This window comes from Geospiza fortis, unplaced genomic scaffold, assembly GCF_000277835.1.
Source record: "Geospiza fortis unplaced genomic scaffold, GeoFor_1.0 scaffold188, whole genome shotgun sequence".
Lineage (NCBI taxonomy): Eukaryota > Metazoa > Chordata > Aves > Passeriformes > Thraupidae > Geospiza > Geospiza fortis.
In genome coordinates, this window is record NW_005054337.1 from 4,642,371 (window position 1) to 4,665,249 (window position 22,879).

Sequence of the window (22,879 nt, forward strand, 5' to 3'; positions counted from 1 at the left end):
ACTCAGACCATGCACCCAGCTGGTGTCCCAGGCCTGGGGCAGCACCATCCCCTCTGGCACCTTCCCTGCCTGCCCTGCTTGCCACCAGGGACCTGGGAGAACCCACCCCCTGCCTCCTCTCCGATCCATCTTGTTCTCATGGCGGCACAATCCCCAGCCTCAGTGCAGCTCCTTGGCTCAACCCAGCCCTCTGGAGCTGGCTCTCACTGCCTGCAGAGCCCTTCCCAGGCCCTCCCAGCCCCCCATTTTCCTGGAGCAGAGCTCAGCAGGTGGCTCAGGGGAGGCACAGGGCACCCCAGGAGCCAGCCCACCCTCCCTGCTGCCCTCACCTGGGGTCTGGAAGTTGAGTGCCACCAGCTGGCTGCCACAGATCCACATGGGCAGGGGGTCGTAGTTGGAGGAGTCGAGGCGCTGGCCCTTGGGGTAGATGCGGGACAGCTGCAGGCGGTTGTACTGCAGGAACTTCTTGCCCTTGATCTTGTTCACGTACTTCTCTGCCTTGGTCTCGGGAAAGGAGGACATGTCCCGGTAACAGGCCCGCTCTGTGCCGATCTCTGCGAGGGGACAGTGCTGTGTGAGTCACCCCCTTTGCTGACACTCAACCAGCCCAGCTCCTTCCTGACGCCATCCTCTCACCCTTTGCACAGCCACCAGTGAATGTCTCACACCCCACTGGGTGTTTGCCCAACACCAATGACAGAGCACCAACACAGCTCCCACTGATCAGCCACGATGCTCCCCAGCCCCACTCCCTCAGCAGCTGCTCTGGGTGCTGACAGACCCCAGCAACAGAGGGATAGGGAAGGGAAGCTATACCCTCTGGAGCTACCCAGAGCTCCAAGGTAAACTGGGGATTTGGACACCTTGGACACCTAGCCTCTGCTGGGATCTAGCCAAAGCAGCCCCTTGGGGCACACCACAGGGTCTGTAATGCCACAGTGACAGCCTGAGGGCCACCAGCTCAGCAGATGCTCACTCTCTTCATCAAAGGGCACAGGTCGGCAATAGACCACCAGTTCTGAAAGCTCCAGGGCAATCTTCTTTCTCCTCTCCATCATCTTCCCTTCAGAGAGCTGCCAAGAGAGGGTGAGAGACCTGTCAGGCCAGGTAGGAGCAGTGGTGATGGATGACCCAGCTCACAAGCTGACCCTTGCTGCTTGGTGTGGCTCCTGCCCACACTGTGGGGACCACCAGCAGATCTGCCAGGTCTGCATGGGGGACATCACACAGGTAGGGCCTGGGCAGGTCCTACATCCTGCCTGGAGCAGGACTGGCACTGGTACCAGCACAGGGCATCTGTGGCCTTGCCACCCTCCACAGATGGAGACCCCCCACTTCCTGAGGCTGTAGCACCCACCCAGTTGTCCAATTTTCCCAAATATCCAGCCTGAACCTCTCAAGCCACCACCCCTTGCCACATTGTCCAAGATTGCTCTGGCTTTATCACCTCTGCCACTGCTCTGCCAGCCCAACCCTCACCAGCTCCTCACTCCTGGAAAACCCATCAGCTGGAGACCCAGGAGATGCCTCCTGCCCTGCCAGGGGCTCCCCAGGCTCACCCTGGCATCAGCTGTCTGAGCCGCCTCCCGGATCTTCTTCACCCAGTCGAGCAGGTCCTCGTGCGTGTCGGCCGCCACGTCCAGGGACAGCCGTGACACCGAGGACATGCTGATGGAGAACACGAACAGCCGGTTGTTCTTGCCCTCGGGGCGGATGGCTGTGAGGGACAGAGAGCAGGGGACAGGCTCACTGCACGTGCTGAGCCAAGCCCTGCACAGGCAGCAAGGGAGAAGACGGGCACAGGGACACGTGGCTACCCCAGCACTCTACAGCTGCAGGAAACTCCCATTTCTGGAGGCAACAGATGGAGCCCAGGCAGCAAGAAGTGAAAGCTGAGCTCACTTAAAAGCCTCAAGGAGCCTTTGCAATGCTCCCTGCCTGGCACTCACCGATCTGGCAGGAGGGCACGTCCAGGACGCCTCCGAGCAGGTCTCCCAGGGGGCTGTTCTCATCCAGCTGCTGCTGAGAAGGAAGCACAGCAGGATGGTGCTGGGCACGGAGGGCAGAGCAGCCCAGCTCAGAGGGCACAAACCCTCCTTGCTGCAATCATGGCCACACTCACCTCCCGCTCTGGCTCCAGGCTGGTGGGACTTGTAATTTCCTCTACGTAGTTGGAAGGGAACCACAGCTGCTTTTTGCCACCATAATCTCCTCTCCACCTGGAAGGGAGGGAAGGGGCAATGTCAGCACCCACCATGGGACCCCAGAGTATTCTGAGCAGGGGTGAGGGGAACAGGCAGCTTTTCCATCATCTGCTTTTAGGGATTGTGGGGGTTTGGACATGTGCAGCTCATGGGTAATCCCCAGACAGACCCACTCCTAGAGTGGACACACTTTTGTGTGGATGGTGACAGCAAGGTTTGACCACATCCCCTAGGGAAAAGGGAAGCTCAGGACCAACTCACCAGCCTCCTTCCTGTTTCTCCACATTCTGGATGATGGCATTTTTGGTGAAGGTGAGCTCGTCCTCCCTCTGCGCCTTGTAGTCAAACAGGGCTTTGACTGCACACTGCAATGAGGAGGGGTCCCATGAGGCTGGCAGGGAATGAACTACGAGCCCACAGGATGAGAGATCACCTCCCACCACAGATGTGTTTTCTGGGGGGCTGTGAGGCACATCATGTGCAGGCAGGCAGCACCCAGCCCTGCTGCCAGACCCCAGTGACACCCTGCAAATCAAGGCCCCCGTTTATGCCAAAGCAGAGCTCAAAAGTCTGGTGTGGCCCCACACAGGCACTCTCCTCTGACCCAAGGGCCACTGAGGGGGTTAGTTTGGAGAGCTCAGAACAAAAGGCAGCCCAGCCTGGGAACTGGAGGTTCACCCTCCACTGTCTCTCTCTTCATGGTCTAGAAATGGGTGTGCAAACTAATACAGCTCTTAGAAAACAAAAAGACCCTTGCTAAACCCTCCAGCCCTGCAGTTTGTTTTGTGCCAAACAGTGAGAGTGTACCTTGAAGGTGGGCATGGGGTTGGCTTCCACATAGAACCCAGGATGGCGTCCCTCGTACAGGGCTCCATAGTCCGGCTCCTGTGGAAGCAAAGGGACTGTGGTTGCAGCAGTGACTGCAGGAGAAAAGGCTCCCTGCCTTGGGGTAGGTGGGACAGTGCCCCAGGAAGGCACAAGACCAAAGATGACGCTGCAGACAGCCCATGCCTGGCTCAGAGGGGCAGCACCAAACTCCACTCAAGTGTCAGGAAGCCCCAAGAGGTGTGGGCTGCAAAGCACAGAGATAGCTCTCACACCACCACCAGCTCAAAAACAACCTGTCCATGATTCTCTGGCTCCTGCACTCACCGCTGTGCCGATCTTCTCCAGGGTCTCCTCGTTGATGGGGTAGCGCAGCTTCATCTTGCGGTACAGCGGGTGCTTCTCGTAGTAGCTGATCAGGTCCACCAGGCTGTCGAACTCAGAGTTGCCCAGCAGCACAGTCTGGCCCTCCTGCTGCACCCGGCAGTGCTTGATCTTCCCTTCTGCCCTGCAGGGAGGAAACACAGGGAGAGGCCTCTTGGCACCTGGCAAGAGAAGGTCTCTGCCAAAATAAAGACACCAAGGAAAGGTGTCCCTGGCGAGGTGGCTGAGCACAGCCATCTCCCATTGGAAGAGGGGAGGAAGAGCAGGATCTCAAGGACTTATTCAAGGCCATCCCAGAGCAAGAGGAGTTCTGGGAGGGGTCAAGGCTGGCAGGCAGCACCTGTCCTGCTTTCTCACACACTGCAGTGTCCCAGCTCCACCTCCAGCACCCTTGTAGCAGGGACACACCTGAAGGAGATGGCGTAGGAGCTGGGCTCGCTCCTTTTGCGCACCAGGAAGGCTCCATCACGGGGCACTCTCATCAGCATGTGCTCAGCTTGGGCTCGTGTGAGGTTGGCGTGGTACCACCTGGCAGGAGAGATAATGCTGTGCACAGGCCACACACACCCAGCCCATCCCACACCCCAGCCCCTAAAAGGCTCCTTGAATCCTTCAGAGGAAGACAGGGATTGCAATGGGGCAGGCAGGATCAGAGCCTGTTGGTGAGGTGCAGCACGGGGCCAGAGCATCCCAAACAAACCCAGCAGCTCTGTGTCCTGCACTGAGCCTCCATGAACAACAAAGCTGGCCAGCATGGCTGCTGTGACAGAGCTCCATGGAGAGAAAATGGGGACCATAAAACTCCAGCAAGGAAAGAATGGCTGAGGAGAGACCTGGGAGAGCTTCCTACAGTGTCCAGCTGCCCAATGGACACACACGTGCACTCACTCTTTGCTCTCATGGGCGTTGGTCTGTGGCACTGGCTCTGTCAGCCTCATCTCAAACTCGTTGCACCTCAGTGGCACCTCCTGGTAGTGGGTGATGAGGTCGTAGAGGCTGTCAAACACCAGGTTGTCCGTCAGGAAGAACTTGGGGCTGCCGGCGTCCTGCCGCGAGTGGATCCGGCAGTGCTGCACCTTCCCATTGCGCCTGTGGGACAGGGAGGGAGGGACAGGGTAAGCCAGGCTTGATTTTGCACCTCAGCTCCAGCCTGACACGGCATTCCTGCCCCACAGGAGAGTGACTGCATAAGGATCCCAAGAGACTTGACCCTTCTGCACTGGGACAGGGAGCTGGCATGATGCTGGGCACAGGAGCAGGGGAGAGACTGCTCACAGGCCATCCAGCAATGGGACCCCACCACTGAAGAACACACCAAGAGAAAACAACCCTGGGGTGCCACAGAGCAGTGGGGCCCTCACCAGAAGGAGAGGGTGTAGTCCCCCACGAAGGTCTCGCTCTCCCTGACCAGGAAGGAGCCATCAGGGGCCCCTGTCTCGCTGTAAGCCAGGCTTGATTTTGCACCTCAGCTCCAGCCTGACATGGCACTCCTGCCCCACAGGAGAGTGACTGCATAAGGATCCCAAGAGACTTGACCCTTCTGCACTGGGACAGGGAGCTGGCATGATGCTGGGCACAGGAGCAGGGGAGAGACTGCTCACAGGCCATCCAGCAATGGGACCCCACCACTGAAGAACACACCAAGAGAAAACAACCCTGGGGTGCCACAGAGCAGTGGGGCCCTCACCAGAAGGAGAGGGTGTAGTCCCCCACGAAGGTCTCGCTCTCCCTGACCAGGAAGGAGCCATCAGGGGCCCCTGTCTCGATGCAATATTCCGTCAGCAGCCGCTCCGCGATGTGCCGCCCGTCGCGGCCCGCTCCCAGCTTCCCATGGAACCACTTCTCTGTGGAGTGCAGCTCCGTGCTGTTGCTCACCTGGCAGGGGAAAAGAAGCCATCACCTTGGGTTACTGAGGACAGGCTCATGGTGCTGGATTCTGCTCTGCTCAGGGGTCTTCCAGCTGGGAGTTCCTGAAGCAGCTCCCATCCTCCCCACCACAGGATCTCCCCCTGGAGTCAGCTGGCAATGGCAATGCTCAGCCCCTTGGGCAGTCAAGTCCTTTCCTTAGGGAACAACTCACAGTCCCACAGCAGAGCCCTCACCTCCTTCTGCTCTTCCTCATCCTCGTTTCCTTGGTCGCTGGTTGTCTCCCCAGAGTAATAGATCTTGCTGCTGGTCAGCACAAAGTAATGTGGGTTCCACTCCTGCAAGGAAATAAACTCTGGCAAAGAGATCCCTGGGAAACACCAAACTGCCCACCACCCACCCATGGGATCATCTCCTCCTGACCAGTACAGGGAGGGATGATCGGGTTTGTGAAGGACAGCCACCAACACTGATTCCAGTGAGTCACAGGAGCTTCCAATACATCCCCCAGATTCCCCAGAGGCATGGATTTATCAGTAGCAAAAAAATCACACTGCAAACACTCCAACACTTGATAAAAGGAGATGACCAAATGAAGAGCAAATCAATGCAAAAAAACCCCAGTCTGTATGGACTCAGCACAGGGGCAATCTGAGGTGAAGATGTCAGAGATGTTTATGTGGATTTACCATTACATTTTACTGTTTTTTTTAAAAATAAAAACCCTGTTCCATTTGCATGTGGCTTTGCCAGACAGACCCTCAGCAGAGTAAAGCTGCTGAAGGTGGGCTGTGAGTGAATGCACACAGTGATGAACACTCAGTGCTTTACAAAGATAAACCCTTGCTTAGGTGTGTCAGGTGTGCAGGCACTTGGCAGGAGCAGGGCTGGGAGTGCAGCCATCTCCAGAAATTCCTGCAGCACAAATCACAGGCTGCAGTGCCTTGGCCCAGAGCTCCCTCTAGCTCAGCCTCCTGCCTCTAGCAAGGGCCCACTGGAGATTCCTAGGGAAGAGCACAGAGAGAGCCAGCACAGAACACCCCCAGCCTTCAGGGACACCTGAGAAACCAGACAGACCGAGAGTGTCTCCAATCATTTGCACCACAGCCCTTCCTTCCAGCACACACAGCACCTGACAGAGCCCTCAGAGCAGGGACTGGGCCACCATGGCACAGACATACGTGATTGATGGGGTCTTCCAGGTACAGGATCCCATTCTTGATGGAGTTGCTGATGTCATTCTCTGAGTACATCACGGACGTGGGCAGCTCCTCGTAAGCGCTGCCCTCCGCCAGCTTCTTGTGCTGAGGGATGAGAGAGGGGGTCAGGCACCCAAAACCAGCACAGATTTCCTGGTGAACAGCCCTAAAAGCTCAGGTCTGCTGCAGTGGGGTCCTCCACATTAGAATAAACAAGAGCCATGCCACAGGGATCATCAAACAGCAGTGAAATCCCACCCCTTCTTCCCAAAGGTTCCTGAAGCAGAAATACCAACATCCCCCGTGCCCTGAAAGAAAGGCAGCACCCAGCTGCTAAGCTCATTTCCCAGCAGATTCTCTGAAAGAGAGAATTCTCTGAGAGAGCTTTTTTGTATCCAGCTGTTCTTAGCATCAGGTCTCCACTTCTATACACTGCCAACCCCCCCCTTCCAAAGGCACTGCCTTCAGTCCCATATCCCCACCCCATTCCCTCTCTTATAAGCCTTGCTGGGCAAGGGAATTCACCTTGATGAGAATCTTCCTCTTGAGCTGGTTTGGAGATGGAAGGCCATCAGCAGAAATATCGACTGGTTTGGTCAAGAGCATGTCTCCAAAAACCTTCTTGAAATTCTGAGCCATGTTCCTCTGCTGAGCAATGCTGCAGTGGTCCTCAATGGAGAGGATGACAGGGAAACTGGGAGAAGGAGCAGAACCATCAAAACCAGCATGGGCTCTGGATGGAACCAAGGACTCCTGAGCTCTGTCTCAAAGCCTGGCCTCTGTGCCCTCCAGGAGCAGCTCACATCAGCAGCCACCTGTGCTGCCTGTAGCCACCCTTCAGGAGGGCACAGGGTGGAGAAGGACTGCCAAACTACTGGGGTTTGCCCAAAGCCCTCCCTCCCATAACATTTTTCTGGGAAAAACCTCCCTTTGGCTGGCAGACATGACATGCTTTCTTCCCACCACATCCAGGCCTTGCGCTGCAGCTCTGGATAAAGTGAACTTCACTTTGCTACAGCCTGGGCTCCACCCTCTCTCTGCCCTGCTAGCTGAAGTCCTGCTGTACTCACTCAGAGGTGACAAAGGCGTGCTCCTTGATGGTGACCAAGACATCAGAGAACTTGATCTTGGTGGTTAAGGTGTGTCCATGGTAGATGACTGGCATGCCATCAGGACCATCCCAGCAATCCACTGAAAGAGACCCACAGGGGAAACTTAGCCCAAAGGCTGGAACAGAGGCAAGACATGGACATGAGATGGGCTGAGCCAGGTGCTGCTGGGAAATGTACTGGAAGGCAATAAAGGAGTGAGGTGATCAGTGAAAGCCCTGAGCTTTCTGTGGGACCAAAACCTTGGGCACAGATCACCCAGTTCCACAAAGCAAATGACCTCAGCTCTTTCTGCACATCATGGTGTTAATTGTTGGGGAAGATGAAACAGGAAAGCCTTATAAATATGATTGTCTGGCAAAAGATTTTGAGAATATAGAAACTATAAGTAAGATTGAAATGAAAGCAAGCTCTGAGATACCTGAGTTACTGAACAACTGGAAAACAATGATGTGGCTGGCTGAAGGTAATCCCCTTTTGATGAAACAATTCCCTCTGCCTGCAGACAGGTCCAAGGGTCAGAGCAGACCCTACCAGCTCGGCAGAAGGGGCCCAAAGAGGAGTTTTTAGGGTTTAAAATGCAACACAGTATGGTAGTAGTGATTCTATAGGCTGTATGTAAATGCTATAGGATTTGTATCTTGTACTAGATTGGTTAGTGAGAATTAGAATATTCAACACAGAAGAAGATTTATTGTATTGTAACGGGAACCTCGCTCTCTTACGCTTTTACACTCTTACTTTTTTTACTCCCTTACCCTCCTACCCTCTCATCCTCTCTCCCCCTCTCTTCTCTCGTGCCTGCTCCAGCTGTGGCTGGCAGCTCCCAGCAGGGCCCTGCACCCAGGCCTTTTGCAATAAACCCCAAGTTCCAGACCTGGCTGCAGAGATCTCTCGTGTCCGTCTGTCCTGACCGTCCTACCCCTAACACTCCTACAGTTAATGTTGCCACTGGCCTGATCTCCCTTCAGCCCTGCCCTCCTTGCAAAGCCTCCCTGAGCAGCAGAAGCTGCTGTGCTGGGGCAGGAGGGCCATTGCTGGTACTCACGTTCGATGCAGCGGCAGCCCATGCGCAGGCAGCGCGCGTACGCCTCCAGCGAGGACTCGCTCGAGAACTGATCCCCCGTCAGGTACCTTCCAGGTGAGACAACACATCAGCACACTGACAAGCCCACTGAGGCCACAGCTGTCTGCTGGGACACTGTGCACCTGCCTCTGGCACATGGGAATGGCGGGAGTGGTGCTTCTCCACACCAGACACTTTCCCCGGGTGAGGGTTCAGCTCTGCCCCTGCTGCAAGGGGCTGCCAGCACTCCCCAGCTCCTGAGACAAAGCTCAGACAACAATATCAGCACTGGTGCCACAAAGAGCCCCCTGCAGCCTGAGAGCAGGGTTAGATGAGCTCTTGCAGGCAGACAGGATCTCACTGCCTGCCCTCAGGGCTGCTCAGCTGGCTTAGGCTCTCAGTCCTTTAAATTTGGGTTAGCGTGAACACAGAGCACAGACAGAGCCTGTCTGCACAGAAAGCAGTTCCTGCAAAATTATTCTAGCAGCAGAGAGAGGAAAATGGCCAATTTCAGTCCGACAGGGTTTATCATATCTGTCCTGAGGGGCTCTGGAGAATGACATTGCTAATGGTGAGAAATTACCAGAGAAACTGCTCAGGACATGAAGGCACCTGAAGGCCTGTGCAGATCGGTGCTGCTGACAGTGCCTGAGCAAAACATTTATGGCTAAATGACAGAAGGGAGGAGTGGGACACCAAGAGGAAGGTCTGTGATATACTGGCCTTGGTTTGGAAAAGCCTTTTTGACCCATCACTGGAACCAGGCAACATACTCCCACCCTAGCTTGAGAAAAGGATGCTGAGAGCAGCTGGGTGCAGAGAGCCCTCCCCTTGTCCTTACGTGTTGTGTGAGGAGGAGATCCAGTAATGGGAGAGAGGGTTGTTCATGTTCTCCAGACACACCATGTCCAGTTGTGAGTTCCAGATGCTGTTCTCTTTGGAAAACAGGAAGGTGAGAAACTGCTCAGGAAGAAACAGAAACGTGTTAATGACGCAGAGGAGCCAGCTGCTGTGCTTTAGCTTCACACACATCTCCCACTCTGTGCCAGCAGACATCCAGCACAGACTGACCAGGGCTGCCCACAGCACACCTGAGCCAGGGTGCCTGAGTGACCACAGCTTGGGCACTGCCACCTACCCACTGAGCTCTGCCACATATCTGTGTGCCAGACCCTTTGACCCAGCTGGAGACAAATTAATGGCTCTGCACTTTATTTTGCAGCTCACATGGCAGGCAATAGCTTACTAAGGCCATGTGGGTCAAGGGACCTTGGCTTAGTCCAGAGTGCCAGTGACATGGTCATCTCTAGTTGTTTTTATTCTTAATTCAGCTCTTTTTGCTTTGAAGAGATCCTTACAAACCCCAAGGCAGCCCCAGCCCCTCTCCTGCTCCAGATGAACTGCCTGGTGAGTGCTCCCAGCTGCACACACCCAGCACTAAAGGACAGCCCAGAAGCCATTCCCTCTGCCAAACACATCCATCTCCCAGGAGCTGTGACCCTCCCAGCACCCCCACCCTGCAGCACAGGCACAGACAGCACAGCTGTCACACCTCAGCACACATCACACCAGGGGTGCCATCCCCTGTGCCACCCCACCCCACACACGCCACCTTCGAGGTGTCTTACTTCATCCAGGGAGAAATAAGGCTCATCAATCTCCCTCAAAGGGTCTCTCAGGAAGCTGAACATGAATTCCTGTACCTGAAGGGTATCTGCAGCCCAGAGCTCCTGCAAAGCCCAGGGGAGACATAAAAGGAGCCATTTCAGAGTGTATTCCTGCAAACCACATGCGGCTCATCCAGTTGGAAGCTTTAACCATTAAGGAGGTGGTTTTTGATGCAAGACCATCTCTGCCAGGAACTCAACTGTCAGCACAAGTGCTGGAGAGCACACAAGGAGGAAATGTGCCCTGCTTCTGAGTGGGCTTCATTTTCTCAGTGCATTTTTCCCTCCAACAGCTCCTTTGAACAACATCTGCCATCCCTCCTCCTCCAGCAGCAGAAGCCAACCCAGCTTCCTCTGGCTCTCTCCCCCTGGGTTTCTTTCATTAGCCACCAAAACACTGCATCTCCCCACTGGCTAACTCCCTGCTGGCTGCAGACACAGGCAGGGAGGTGGCAGCAGGGGACAGGGCAGAGCAGGAGCTCTGAGCCATGGCAGGGCTTTGCCAGCCAGCCCTGCCCTCCAGGAGGAGACCAGCAATGAGACAGGAACCTGGCAAGAGCCAAGGGGTCTGTGCTGCCCACAAACGCACAGCTGGTGCCTGTGTGTGTGTCTGCACATGCATGCTGTGCTTGCTGAGTGACCCAAGATTGCTTTTAAATTGAAGAATCAGCAGATGAATCCATCAGCTGCTCCCCAGGAACTGCTGACACCTCCTGAGTAACAGGATGGACATGACTTCTTGGCTGCAGCAAACCTCTGGTGACCAACTGAGGTCACAGGGACTGGGTCAACCCCCACTGATCAGTTCCTGTCTCCTGGGACCCCCACTCCTCCCACATCTCCTGGTTCCTTTCCTGGCCAGGGTGCCCAGCTGAGTTCAGGTTTGCCCTCCCCAGTGCCTACCCTGCAACACCTCCTGCTCCAGAAGGATGAGCAGTGCCAGGCAGAGCAGCCCACAGCCCAATCATCCCAGCCCCACAGCAAGGAGCACTGCACCCCAAATGCCAGCAGTGCCCACCCCACTGTCCTTCCCCCCTGCCTGTGCTGAGCTCACCCTCTGGTACTCCAGCAAAAACTTCTGCAGCTCCAGCAGCGACACCCTGAAGTGCTCAGACCTTTCTGCACCCCTGGCAAGCAGAGAGAGAGAAGCTTCAGTCACTGGTGCAGCACATCCTGTGAGATGCCATCTGCCCCCTCCCTGGCACAGCCAGATGTGCCCTGAGCATGCAGCACTGAAGGAGCAGAGTGGGATGAGCAGAGAGCTGAGGAGAGCAAGCACATGTCCACATCCCAGAACCAGGGACCACTCCAGGAGCAGTACAGGGCTCACACTGACAAGGGCAGGGTAACATGAAACTCTGGTGAAGGGCAGTAAAAACCATTACAGGGATGGATTAGTGAAAAAATAAATAAATAAAAATAGAGGGTTTGGTTTGAACCTGAGTGTAAAGAACTAAATAGGGGCAGGGCAGTTGAGGGGTGACTGCAGACAGGACAGACCTACAGGTATGCAGAGAACACGGGCTCCTGGAGGCAAGACAGGGAGTGAAGAAAGGAACTGTTTACAGCTGATAATCTCAAGAGACTGGTCCATGACTGCTGTAATTCACAGTGGACAGCCAAGGGCCACGCTAGGCACTAACACCACAAAATCCAAAGGGGACTGGGCAGTGCTGGCTGCCCTGGGCAGAGGGCTGAGCCAGGTGCTCTGCTGAGGGTGCTGACATCTCTTTTCTATGGTTATAGGAAAAAAAGGAAGGAAACCATTGGGAGTTACCTGGACAAGTCAGTAAGTCTTTCACTCTAGCTCCTGTGTCTAAAGTCAAGCTCTTTCTATCACAGCCACGGTGAGCAGAGGGCAGGGAAGGCACAGCTGGCACTGCCTGGGTGGGGAGGGCTCTTTAGCCACCATGAGCATAATCCCTGGGAGATGGCTCGAGGTCTGATCACTTCACATCAACCAACTGAGCTGAGCTGGACCCCACTGGGATGTCTGGGAGGGACAGAGCCCTCCATGCCCCGAGCTAAAGCGTCTACAGCAGTGCTGCTTGTTCAGAGCACAGAACCACAGGCAGCACAGGAGCAGGAGGAGTGCACAATGCCTCATCCCAGCATGCTGCTGCAGGCCCCAGAGTATGTTATGGAGCGAAAGAAAACAGCCCCTTCCCCAGAAAACACAGAGAATTATCCACCTTTCCAAGAACGGGACATCCATCTGCAAAAGAAGAAGCACAAGCATTAGGTTTGCACTCAGTAACTTCTTTACTCCCAAGAGAAGAGCTCACCCCAAGGGCAGCAGGGTTAAAAAGTCAATTAAGTGGGAATGCCCAGTAACAAATAAGGTTTCTCCCTCCCCTCTCCTCCCCTGGGGAATTCAGCTCTTACTGTTTTCTGGGCACTGAACATCAGGCTGCGGTAGAGCTGTGCAAACTGTCCATATGTGATATCCCCATTCCTCTGCTCCACATCCTGAAAAACAAATCAAACCCAGAGGTTTTACAGAGGCCACAGGTAACTCTGCATGGCTTAAGGAATGTCTCTTCCCACCAGTATCCCTGGGGAGTGAGGGAGGAGAAAAGGGCCAAAATCCGTCCAGACTTTGCCTCCTGCACAATGGTCTCAAGTTGTGCCAGGGGAGGATTAGATTGGATATTTTGAAAAATTCATTAAAACAGTGGTCAGGTATTGAACAGGCTGCCCAGGCAGGGGTGGAGTCACCATCCTTGCACCTGCTCAAAAAACATGCGGATGTGGCACGTGCGGACATGGTTTAGTGGACATGGGAGTGCTAGGTAATGGTTGGACTCAATGATTTTAGAGGGCTTTTCCAATCTTAACAAATCTGCCACAGTCTGCTGGAGCCAGCAGGACCCTGCAGTGCCCAGGGCACAGGCACATCCTAAAATGAGCTTCACAATTCCCCAAGCTCACCCACACAAAGGCACCCCACACACTGATAAAGTGTCACCACTTACTGAATACTTACAAAAGGAGAATTTAATTTTTTTGTTTGCCCAGAGTGTCTGAAGTGCCTGGAAACTGCAAGACCCAAAGTGTGTGCTCTCCTTTGGATACACCACTCTTTGGCCTTGGAGCTCTGTGCTGGTAGGAACGAGATGACCCTTCATGCCTGGGTCAGTGGTGATGCTGTGGCAGAGCATCTCTCACTGGGAGGGGGTGCAAGAGCCAGGATGCAGGACCCAGCAGCTGTTCTGCACTCTACCCCACCAGCACCAGCCCATGACTGGAGCCAGGAGCAATGAGGGGAGTGTGGGAGGCAGGGTGGGGTAAGGAGAGGGTGCTGGCCACAAATGGGCCAGGGTGCGGCACCCAGTGGGAGCTGGCACCTCTTCAGTCACCACCGTGGGTGGGGGCCCTCCCAGGAAAGGCTGGGAGGCTCTGCAATATGCAAACACTCCCTGGGAGCTGAACCACCAGCAGTTTTTGCTCAGAGGCAGGCAATGGGGGGCTGAGGGGGAGAGCAGAGGGGTCACACGCTCACCGTGAGCCTCTCGCGCAGGAACCTCATGTTGGGCACGCGGTAGTTGACCTGGGACAGCATGTTCTTCAGATCCTTGGCAGAGATCCTGGCTCGGCAGGGGAAAGAGGGGAGAGCTGGTCAGCAGCCTGGGATGGAGGGGCTCTCACCCTGGGGCTGGAACAGGCACAGAGAGGCTGTGCCCAAAGGGACATCAGCTGTGGCACAAGGGTGGATGTGTGACCCCAGGACGATGCTGAGGCTGGGAACACTGGGGAAGATGTGGGGAGCAGAGACAGGTATCTGCACATCAGTGGGGACTGCAAACACTGCTCCTGCAACTCCTGACAGAGCAGGGTGAGCCCAGCAGCCTCTGGCTGATGCCACAGCTGACGGGCAGCACCCCCTGCTTCAAACAAACGAGCAGCAAGAAGCATTTCTCAAGTATCTGTGCCCCAGCATGGATGCTGGGTGACCAGCTCCCTTCCAAAACCCACTCCCTGGCCTGCTGGAGGAGGACAGCCTCTCTACGTGGTTAGGACTCAGCTAATTTTATCTTAAGGAGAGGAAAAAAAAGCCATTTTAGGTCCCCAGCCACAGGCACAGCACTGCCTCATCATGCTCAGCTGTGCTCCCCCAGCCCCACAGGCAGGGAGCAGCCAGCATGGCTGAGCTTCCCCAAGCCCTCCACACCACAGGGGCTGGTTCCACACCAGGGAAAGCTCCAGGGCCAACCCTGAGCAGGATCCCACAGCCCAGCAGGCAGAGACAGGCAGGAAGGAGCTCTGGGCTGCCCTTGCCTGTTCCAGGCTGTCCCCACATGGGGCACCAGCCCTGCAGCAAGGAAGAACGAGGATGCCTCCCATCTGCAGGGTTTAGAAGCTGAGGGGTCTGTGTCCAATCATCTTCTGGCAGCTCCTGCCTTAAAAGCAAGTCCTGGGAGTCCACCCCTGCAACCACAGATGGTGCTCCTGTCCCCCACTGAGCACGTGGGAACACAGGATCCTACAGGATGCTCCCCCACCCCACAAAGCAAGCCTGGAAATCCTTATGGCTTCGGGGTGCAAATATAAAAATACCAGGGAAGATGCCCTGCACGGGGGATTTAACCCAGGGGCATGCTGGCATGCACATATGACATCTTTTTTACACTCTTCCTTGAGAGCAGGGTGATCTCAAACACCACAGGAAGGAGGAGGGATGGAGAGGGAGAAACAGGCTGGTGTCAGGCGCTGCAGAGCCCAGGGCTGGGCAGCCAGCAGCACACAGAGAGCCCTTGTTCCTGGCCTCAGAGCCTGGGACCCACACACACAGCCACAGCAGGACCTGGCCCAGCTCCTGTGCCCTGCCCTGGGCCATCCAAGACTTTGCAGTGTCCTGCCACTCACTGGCAGAACAGAAAAAGAAAAATAATAAAAAAGAAGCTGGGAAATGGCCCCAGCCTCCCCTTTCCCCATGGCTGTACAGTCAGCAACACACACACAGCACGAGCATCTCCCCGGCACCTCCACGTCCCTGGGCAGGTGAAGTGACCCTGGGGGCTCAGAGTGAGTGTTCTGGGGAGGAGATTCTGCCCTTTCCCATCTCAAACACACCCAGCAGCCACAGCCATGGGCAGGGTGCTGTGTGCCCCCCAGCTATGGGGTCCGGGGTGACAGGGAATGTGTGCAGTGAGCAGGAGTACACTGAGATGCCCTCACATGCCAGCAACCCCAGCATGCCACAGGTGTCAGGGGACCCCACCAGCACACACAGAGCCCCCAGGGCTGCCCAGCACCAATCCCTCCTTGCTGAGAGCATGAGGCTGCAAAAAAGCTCACGGAAAAAGAGCAGGAGAGGCTGGAGGAGCAGAAGCAGCAGCAGCCATCCCTGGGGGCTCTCTGGAGCTGCCACTCAGCTCTGGGGATGCTGAGCTGTTTCACAGGAGGTGCTGGAGCACAGCCCTGCTCGCTGATGTGACAAGAGTCAAAGCTGTGACCAGCATTTCCCTCTCAGCCTCAGAAGGAGGACAGGGTACAGAAGGATTTTATTTATTGTGTGTTACTCATCATGTTAAACTGCTGGAGACCTTGGATAAACAGCTTGGTAGTATTTTCAGACTAGAAAGTAAAACCAAAATAAACTCATTTTTTCTGCAGAACAATTTTTAAGGTTTCATGACAAACAGGCCAGAGGCCCAGCCCTCTCACAGGGGATGGAAACATTCCCCTGCCAGCCCTCAGTGTGTAAATGCTGCTCCCAGACATGGGCAGCTCTCCTGGCCAGAGGTGAAACAGTCTCCTCCAGAGCAATTAGGAAAAAAACCCCCAGCATCCTGTTATCCTCCTCTTTCCACCTAACCTCCCTTGGAAAAACAAATACCCAAAGGGCCAGCAGCCAGGGGAAACAGCCACCATCTGCTGGGGCTGCAAGGGACAGCCCAGCCCCCAGACAGGCAAGGCAGAGAGAAGAAAGGGCTCCAGCACAGAAGCCATGGGGTACACAAATGCTGGGAATGATTTCTGCAGCTGCCAAACCCCTCTCTGTTCTGGAAAGGATCAAGGATGCTGTGCAAGTGGGGTTAAAAAAACCAAAAATCACAACTCACTGTTTACTTTGAAAACGCACTTCCAGGCTGAGAGGCAAAAGCAAAGAGCTCAGTGACATAAAGTTTAATGCTGGAATGCCTCACAGGGGGCAAGATTTAACCCAGGAGATGTGTGTGCCACATAACTGTAGCCTCTACCTCGCAGAAAACACATGGATGCTTGTAAAATGTTTGTAAAATGGGAAAACCCCAAATCTTTCCACATCCCTGCTGCTGATGTTCTGCTCCTCTCACTGCCTGGGCTGGAGCAGCAGCTCCCCCTAATTCTGCACTGAAACCTCTCCCTGTGGGTGACAGGTAAGGAATAGATTGGATTTTGCTGCCTTAATTCTAAATGCTAATAGAAAGATGATATCAACAGAAACAACAGGGATGCAACAGGCTGGCTGTCAGCTCTGCTGGTCTGCCTTGGGCACACAGATCTATACCTGCAATCTCCTTTGGTACTGCTGGCATGCCATTTCATCAGTTTTACTGCATAACCACAGGGAAAAAAGGCCCAATAATTTCCATTTTTCCTGCACTTCTCCTCCAAAACCTCCACATAGCTACCACCCCTGCACCTGCCTCAGTGCTCTCCAATGCAGAATTAGGAAATATTACGCCCAGTCACCACTGTGTATACAGCCCTGGATTTGAAGGGTGTGTGGCTTATGCAGGGCAGCTGCAACAGATTAAAGCTGCTCTTCTTCCCTTTCTGTGAGGATTTCTTTCTTTTCTGTGAGGATTTCTTTCTTTTCTGTGAGGATTTCTCCCCCCTCCACAAAATCCCCCTGCACCCAGCGTGCTCTCTCACAGAATAAATCACTGCAAAGGCAAAACTGTCCAGTGCAGCAGGATCTGCCCCATGCACACACTCCTGGCCAGGATCAATTTACCCCCTGGCTGTCCTGGGAGGAGCACAACGAGGACAAAGCAGAGGATGCTCTGGACCCCAGTGCTTGCAGCCAGCCCTCTCTGGAGACCAGAGCATGGAAAAGGGGCAGGTGGGACCCAGGTGCTGCCCAGCAGGCAGGGCTGGTGCCCCCAGGGGAGGGAGCACATTGACACAGGGATCAATGCTGAAAGGTTAATGGGCTCAGTTAACATCACTGCTAGGGGAGATGCATGTCCCAGGATGGATGGAAGGAGGCAAACAACAGCAGCTCAGTGAGAGCAGGCTGGCAGCCAGCACTGGGACTGGAAAACTGGTGATGGCACTGGGACAGAGAGCAGAGCACGGTGGAGCTGCTCACCTCCCCAGCAGGAAAATGTCCCCTCCCTTATCTCATGGTGAATCATGACCCAATTCCCTTCCCTTACCTCCTCATGACATTTTCCTTGCTAGGACAACACTGAGTACTCACCCAAGAGCTCCCACAAGCCAAGCAGTGGGATGATCCATGCCCTGATGGGCCTCAGAAAAGGAGAACAGAACTAACAGGGTGGGGAGTAATAAAGACAACCCAGTTCAGCCCTAATGGGGGCCCTGAACTGCCTCTTGGCTCTTTGATGTCTGCTTCCTTGGGTGGTGCCAGATGGGGGGAAGGTGTCAAGGTGTTACTGGGTCTAAACAGCTGAGAAATAGGGCAGGAAAACAAGACAGCTTCTTTATGCTTTTTTTAATTCTGTGAAAATCAGCCAGGGAAGTTTGGGACTTGGATTAAAGGTTCCTCAAAAATGACTATTAAAAGCCTAAAGAGCCCAACAAAAAACCCAAAGGGTTTCAAGTGAAAGGTGAACCCTTCCAGCCCAAACCCCCCTCCTCACCTGTCTTCCCGGTTGCGATCCAGGGAGTAGAACTGCTTCCGGAGCCACCTGGGTGGGAAGGCACAAACAGGCACACGCTCAGCCCCTCAACAACCAGCCCCTGCTCCAGTCCCTCTCTGGAGGATGCTCAGTGCCACACCATGCTCTCCCTCCTTCCCACCAGGGAACCCACTCTGCCCCTTTCACAGGCAGCCTACCCTATTTTCATACAAGTTCTGCTTTAAAAGTGCCTCTGCACTGAAGTGCTCCAGATAATACAGGCTGTGCACACACAAAACATCAATTTGTGGTAAAACTCCTTCTCCCTGATGCATGAGATCAGACTGTGGGGTCAGCAGGATGAAGCTGCTGGAGTGCAGAGGCAGAACTGCTGGGTCAGCACGGCTCAAGGAGGGAATGAGATGTCACTGTGCTCACCTTTTTCTGTCAAAACAGACAGAAGGGGGGAAAAAAAGAAAACAAGTGCAGGAAAAGGCTTTCCTCACCTTTCAATCTGCAGGGGGGTGGGTGCTCTCAGAGTGTCTGCCACGAGCCAGTTCAGCCCCTTGATCCACATATTGACCTCATCCTCAGAAGTGGCTGTGGAAAACGTATAGGAGTGGGAAGAAGGGACACACAGCAGGCTTGATCACCAACCCAAACCTCTTGGGACTATCCCCAGCATCTTACATGCCCTATTCACTGCTTCATCCCTTTCTGGTAACATTTCCCCCCCACCATGCAGGTGCTCTGGCTGGCTCCTCTGCCATGGATGGATGTGGCTGGCTGCACCTCTCACCCCTGCCTGTCCCACTCCCTCCAGCTCCCGAGAGCTGGGAGTTATCTTTATCCCCGAGCAGCAAAGCTGTCTGGGCTCTGTGAGGATGAAGCTCTGGCTCAACCCTGCCTGGCACAGCCCCAGGAGAGCTCTACCTTGCAAGCTGAGGGTTTTCAGGCGGAATTCTGTGCCATAGAGGACGACAAAGCAGTGCGAGTGCTCTGGTCGGAAACACGGATCCTCCTGGTAGCGGTCAAAGTCCCGCGAGTTCCTCCCCGGGCGGATCTCCTTGATCTCACGGATGTCCACTGAGAGAGAGGGAAAACATTCAGTGAACAGCTTGGAATTCCCACGGCACTGGAGAAGGAAGGGCACAGAAGTCGTCATCTTATCACAGGGGTTCCGTACTGTTGTCTCCTTATCACAAAAGTTCCACACCTTCCTGGTGTTTCTCGTGGGCAGCTCCTCAGAGCACTGACTCTTTCTCCTTCACAAAGCAGCCAACTGACTCCAGTTCCCTTCTCAACAGCCACCCCACTCTTTTATAGCATCTTCTGCTCACTTGCCTGTTAAAGGCAGGCCTGTTCCTAATCTTTGATAATTGGCCCAGCTGCAACTCCTTAGGGGTAAGATTACTTTCTACACTATCTTTATTTTCTTATATTCTATCCCCCCCAATACACAGATGAAGTGGGTTTAGTCATCTGAAGAGCAGGGTTAGCACCTAGCACATGATGGCAGCCCCAGGCTGACACCCTGTAAGCACAGCCCCCTCTTACTGCTTCCCAAGGAGGTTTCCATAGCACCTCTGTGTTCCCCAAAAACACCTGAATGTCTCCCCCACAGGGATCCCCAGGAAGGGGCAGCTGTGAGCATGCTGGAACATTAGCACTAAGCAAGGAGGACACTGAAAAGGGAGCATCTCACAGCCCCCATCCCCAGAGGAAATTCTGGGAAAGGATTCCTATTGCAATAGAACAAAGAGAAAACAGCAGCAGCAGGGAAAAACAAAACAAAACAAAACAAAACAAAACAAAACAAAACAAAACAAAACAAAACAAAACAAAACAAAACAAAACAAAACAAAACAAAACAAAAAAAAACCCAAAAAACCAATGAAACCCAACCCAAACCCAAGAATTTTTGCTTCCTGGAAAAATAGTTTCTTAAATGCTCGTGGGAATCAAATAACAACATTTCTGAGTCACGTTTCCAAAGCAGATGATGCTTCTGAGCAATGCAGGACGGAGATTACTGCAAACCTGGCATGTAATTCATCCCAATTAAACTCCACTTACTGCACTCACTGTGGATCATCTCGCCTTTCATTTCTATTTACTGCAGTTTAAAACCAGACAGAAATGTGCCCTGCTCATCACCCACAGCATGAACTGCAGCATGAGAGATGATGCTCTCTCCAAACCCCACAGCAAGGCAAACACAGGGGCTGACTTTGGGAGCTCTTGTAAAGCACAAAGAATGGGGGATCCTCTCTTGGACCCTGCTCCTGTGCAGCACTGAGGGTGCACCTGGAGACAGTGGCAGCCTGATCACTGCCTGGCACAGCACACATCCAGACTGACCACTCTGAATTTTGGGGATGTCCTGTGCAGAGCCAGGAGTTGGACTTCACGATCCTTGTGGGTCCCTCCCAACTCAGGATATTCTATGAATCTAATAACCCTCCAAAGCTCATCAAGCTGTGACAAGAGCATAGAAAGACTCAGTTCCTTGGGGCTGCAAAGCAAGGACAGACAAGCTTCCTAAAATAAGCAAGAATGTGACTTTTTGAGGCATCATCTCCCCTTTGGAAAGGAGCTGTCTGGCAGCTCAAATGTTAGCATGCCCTCCATAACCTTGCCCATGTGCTCATGTCTTTAGTGACACAGCAGGTTATTTTAGCCCATAAAAAGCCGTACCACAGCTCAGGTCTTTGCACCCAGGACATGCACAGTGGGGTTGAAGGCTAATCCTGCCCTTGGAGGATGCAGGGTTTGACCAACACAGTGGGGAAAACATGTCAGATAGTTTTTCATGGTAATTTACCAGGCAATAACTACCAAAGGAAAAGTGCTGGAATATTCCTGCCCTGCCTTTTCAAGCAGATTGTCTGCACTTTGGGATGCTGCAGAGGTGGCTGTGCCCCGTGCTCACCCCTCCCTGCACAGAGCACCAGCAGGTTACTACCCAGTGAGGCAGAGCTGGTATTACAAAGTGCATACCTAAAATCCACGCAGTGGAGAGAGCCCTGGGGCAAGTGAGGCGCTTATCAAGGACAAAAGCACGCAGGGAATTCCTAGGGCAAAGGGCAGGATCCGTGAGGATGGCGCAGGAACCTCCTGCCCACGCATACCTGCAGCTGCTTGCTCCTCTTTCTCACCCTCCCAAACCTGCCTGAGTGTGCTGGGGAAGGCAGCTGGGGTTTGGTTTGTGCAGCACAGGGCTGAGCCCAGGCTGCCCTGCCAGCCTCCCTCTGGCAGTGCAGAGCCAGGAGCCACCAGGGAAAGGAGGGCTGGAGGGATTTTGCTGGAGCCCAGGGGTCACAGGGACACCCTGCAGGCTCTGCCCTGCTCAGCACCAGGGGTTTCCCCACCAGTGGTGGCACAGGCTCGCCAAGGATGCGGGCAAAGTTTCGTGTCGGGATCTCTGCTGCTCAGAGTGACCCCAAGAAATGTCAGAAAGTCTCTTTTCCCAGCCCAGCACGTGAATGAGTCAGAGCTCTTCAGTTCTCAGTCTCAAGGTTGTTTATTGTTCCTTATCTATAAAATTCTTTCTCCTGTCCAGCTGAGGTCCACTCAGCAGGACAGTCCAGGCACTCTGCCTGACCCTGGGGAGGTGTAATCTTTTTATACTAAAATCTACATGTACAATATTGACCATAACTTCACAATACCTATCACCTATGTTAGACAGTGAGCTTCTACTCCAACCCAATCTAAAAGTGCCACCATCACAGCAGAGGATGGAGGCCAAGAAGCAGAAGGAGAAAGGCTGGACATGCCCAGTTCCCTCCATCTTGCCCCCTGAACCCCCATTCCAGAAACCAAACAAATCTATTTTTCACCCCATGATAAATTCACTATCATTCTACTTAAACTGCCATGGCTTGCAGATCTTCATCTAAGGTTGGTAATTTGCTCCATGGGTCACAATCAAACCCACAGGTGTTTTAGGCTCTGTGCCAGGGTCTCTGAGCCCCCTGGCAGGGGTCCTGGCAATGCAGGACAGCCAGAGGGATGTGCTGGGTGCTGACAGACACGGGGTGAAGCACCTGGTGGGGTCCCAGCTCCACAGGCACACCTGGGCAGGTACCTGGGTTGAGCCCTCCAAAGACAAGTCCTCTGTCACCAAGGTGAGGCACATCTCCTCCTCCCCGAGCTGCCCTCTCCCACAGGGGAGGCAGAGTGTACAAACTGGTCCTTATCCCACCTGGGATGCGGCAAGAGAGGAAGAACCTTGTCCTGCAGTGATGGAAAAGGAACCCTGCTGCAGCATCCCTCACCCCCTACGAACTAAAGAGGCAACTCAGCCCTTTCAGTTAAGCACTCAAATCCACATAAAATGCCCTCTCCCTTCCCTTGCTGTCCCAGGGAGGAGCCATCCTGGCGCCCAGGGGATCAGTGGGTCCCACTGCTCTCGGGAGTGGGCAGAGCTGGGTGCCCCAGAGCAGAGCCAGCAGCACGCAGGGGTGGATGAGCAGAGGCTGGGATTGCAGCCTGGAGCAGCCTGGCTCCTCTCCAGCCCTCCTGGGTGGGTGTGCAGCCAGCAGAGGCTCTGGGAAGGAGGCAGCAAAGCCCATCCAGCCCAGAGATGCTCTGAGCTCCCCACATGGTTCCACAGTGCACTCTGAGCCATCCCACGGCTCTACAAACTGTTGTGCCCTTCACAACCTCCCAAACTTCCCCACAGCCCACGGCCAGAACAAACAGCCTGGCCCTCCCTTTGTCTCCAGGGCTGAAAAAAAAAATTAAAAAAAAGTCACATTTCT

At 54.3% G+C, this 22,879-nt stretch overlaps 1 protein-coding gene across 2 annotated transcripts in view; it reads right to left on the minus strand.

Moving 5' to 3' along the window:
• Window positions 1-19,293, minus strand: part of PLCG1 (phospholipase C gamma 1) — a 25,054-nt gene extending 5,761 nt beyond the window's left edge. Inside the window, exons 1-25 of one of the 2 annotated variants that reach the window (XM_031058089.1) lie at window positions 19,047-19,293; window positions 18,620-18,713; window positions 18,135-18,182; window positions 13,823-13,907; window positions 12,706-12,789; window positions 12,513-12,535; window positions 11,375-11,447; window positions 10,282-10,383; window positions 9,495-9,613; window positions 8,636-8,721; window positions 7,549-7,669; window positions 7,004-7,172; window positions 6,461-6,583; window positions 5,516-5,617; window positions 5,101-5,288; window positions 4,302-4,502; window positions 3,822-3,941; window positions 3,357-3,537; window positions 3,012-3,089; window positions 2,466-2,569; window positions 2,123-2,219; window positions 1,950-2,022; window positions 1,560-1,717; window positions 977-1,073; window positions 330-554 (exon numbers count right to left, since the gene is read on the minus strand). In XM_031058089.1, the coding sequence (XP_030913949.1) occupies window positions 330-554; window positions 977-1,073; window positions 1,560-1,717; window positions 1,950-2,022; window positions 2,123-2,219; window positions 2,466-2,569; window positions 3,012-3,089; window positions 3,357-3,537; window positions 3,822-3,941; window positions 4,302-4,502; window positions 5,101-5,288; window positions 5,516-5,617; window positions 6,461-6,583; window positions 7,004-7,172; window positions 7,549-7,669; window positions 8,636-8,721; window positions 9,495-9,613; window positions 10,282-10,383; window positions 11,375-11,447; window positions 12,513-12,535; window positions 12,706-12,789; window positions 13,823-13,907; window positions 18,135-18,182; window positions 18,620-18,713; window positions 19,047-19,278 (2,983 nt within the window). In that variant the 5' untranslated portion in view covers window positions 19,279-19,293. The remainder of the gene's footprint in view (window positions 1-329; window positions 555-976; window positions 1,074-1,559; window positions 1,718-1,949; window positions 2,023-2,122; window positions 2,220-2,465; window positions 2,570-3,011; window positions 3,090-3,356; window positions 3,538-3,821; window positions 3,942-4,301; window positions 4,503-5,100; window positions 5,289-5,515; window positions 5,618-6,460; window positions 6,584-7,003; window positions 7,173-7,548; window positions 7,670-8,635; window positions 8,722-9,494; window positions 9,614-10,281; window positions 10,384-11,374; window positions 11,448-12,512; window positions 12,536-12,705; window positions 12,790-13,822; window positions 13,908-18,134; window positions 18,183-18,619; window positions 18,714-19,046) is intronic. The other variant, XM_031058090.1, reaches the window with a different exon arrangement.
• Between the last annotated feature and the right edge of the window lie 3,586 nt (window positions 19,294-22,879).